General features: G+C 63.5%; 1 protein-coding gene across 1 annotated transcript in view; it reads left to right on the top strand.

The window, feature by feature from the left end:
• Window positions 1-515: 515 nt before the first annotated feature.
• ABCA2 (ATP-binding cassette, sub-family A (ABC1), member 2) overlaps window positions 516-706 on the top strand; it is a gene marked incomplete at both ends in the record, with an annotated part of 9,686 nt that continues 9,495 nt past the window's right edge. The window contains 1 exon segment of the mRNA XM_010187011.1: window positions 516-706. This exon segment is cut by the window's right edge and continues 19 nt beyond it. Coding sequence (XP_010185313.1) covers window positions 516-706 — 191 coding nt within the window.

Below are 706 nucleotides of genomic sequence, written 5' to 3'. Positions count from 1 at the left end.
AGCAGGGTGAGACTGGGGCTGTGGGACCCTCTGGTTGCATCCCAGTGATGTGAGGTGGGCTGTGGGGCAAGGACATGTCCCTGCTCACCGGGATGGGGGGCTCTGTTGCATGGCCTGGTCTCTCCTGATCACTCTTTTACCCACCATGGGGTACCCCACATGATTCCCCTTCCTAGCACCCCCTCGGATGCTGCCAATTGGATGGGGCTGGGTGTCCCTTGCATCTCCCAAGCGTGTCCCTGCAGGCTCCTCTGCCCAGGGCTGGCTCCTCAAGGCTGGCTCTGAGGTCCCTCATCCGAGTGTGATGTGTCCCCTGTGCCCACAGAGGATCACCCTTCCTGCCTGAGGGACATCTCATGTCCCCCAACAAGACCCCACACTCCCGCAGTCTGATAGCATGTGCATGGCAACAAGTCCTGGCCACTGTTTGGGGTCCCCCTTGGTCCCCTCCCACTGGCAAGCAGGTCCCTGTCACCCCAGCCACGAATGAACCCCTTTCCCACTCATCCTTGCAGCTGAAGCTGGACGAGGTGAACAGCACGGCCGCCCAGCACCGCCTCCGCGCCCTCCTGGAGGACCTGGTGGAGCTGGAGAAGGTTCTCCGTGACGTGGACATCCTCTCGGCACTGGCCAAGCTGCTGCCCAGGGGAGCCTGTGCCAGCAAGGCCCCTCCACCCACTGCCAACAGCACCGGCTGGGCCGGCGG

The sequence above is a fragment of the Mesitornis unicolor genome, unplaced genomic scaffold (genome assembly GCF_000695765.1).
Source record: "Mesitornis unicolor isolate BGI_N332 unplaced genomic scaffold, ASM69576v1 scaffold32326, whole genome shotgun sequence".
In the NCBI taxonomy this organism is placed as follows: Eukaryota; Metazoa; Chordata; class Aves; order Mesitornithiformes; family Mesitornithidae; genus Mesitornis; species Mesitornis unicolor.
The sequence above is the reverse complement of the archived record's forward strand: the minus strand, read 5'-3'. Positions and strand labels throughout refer to the sequence as shown.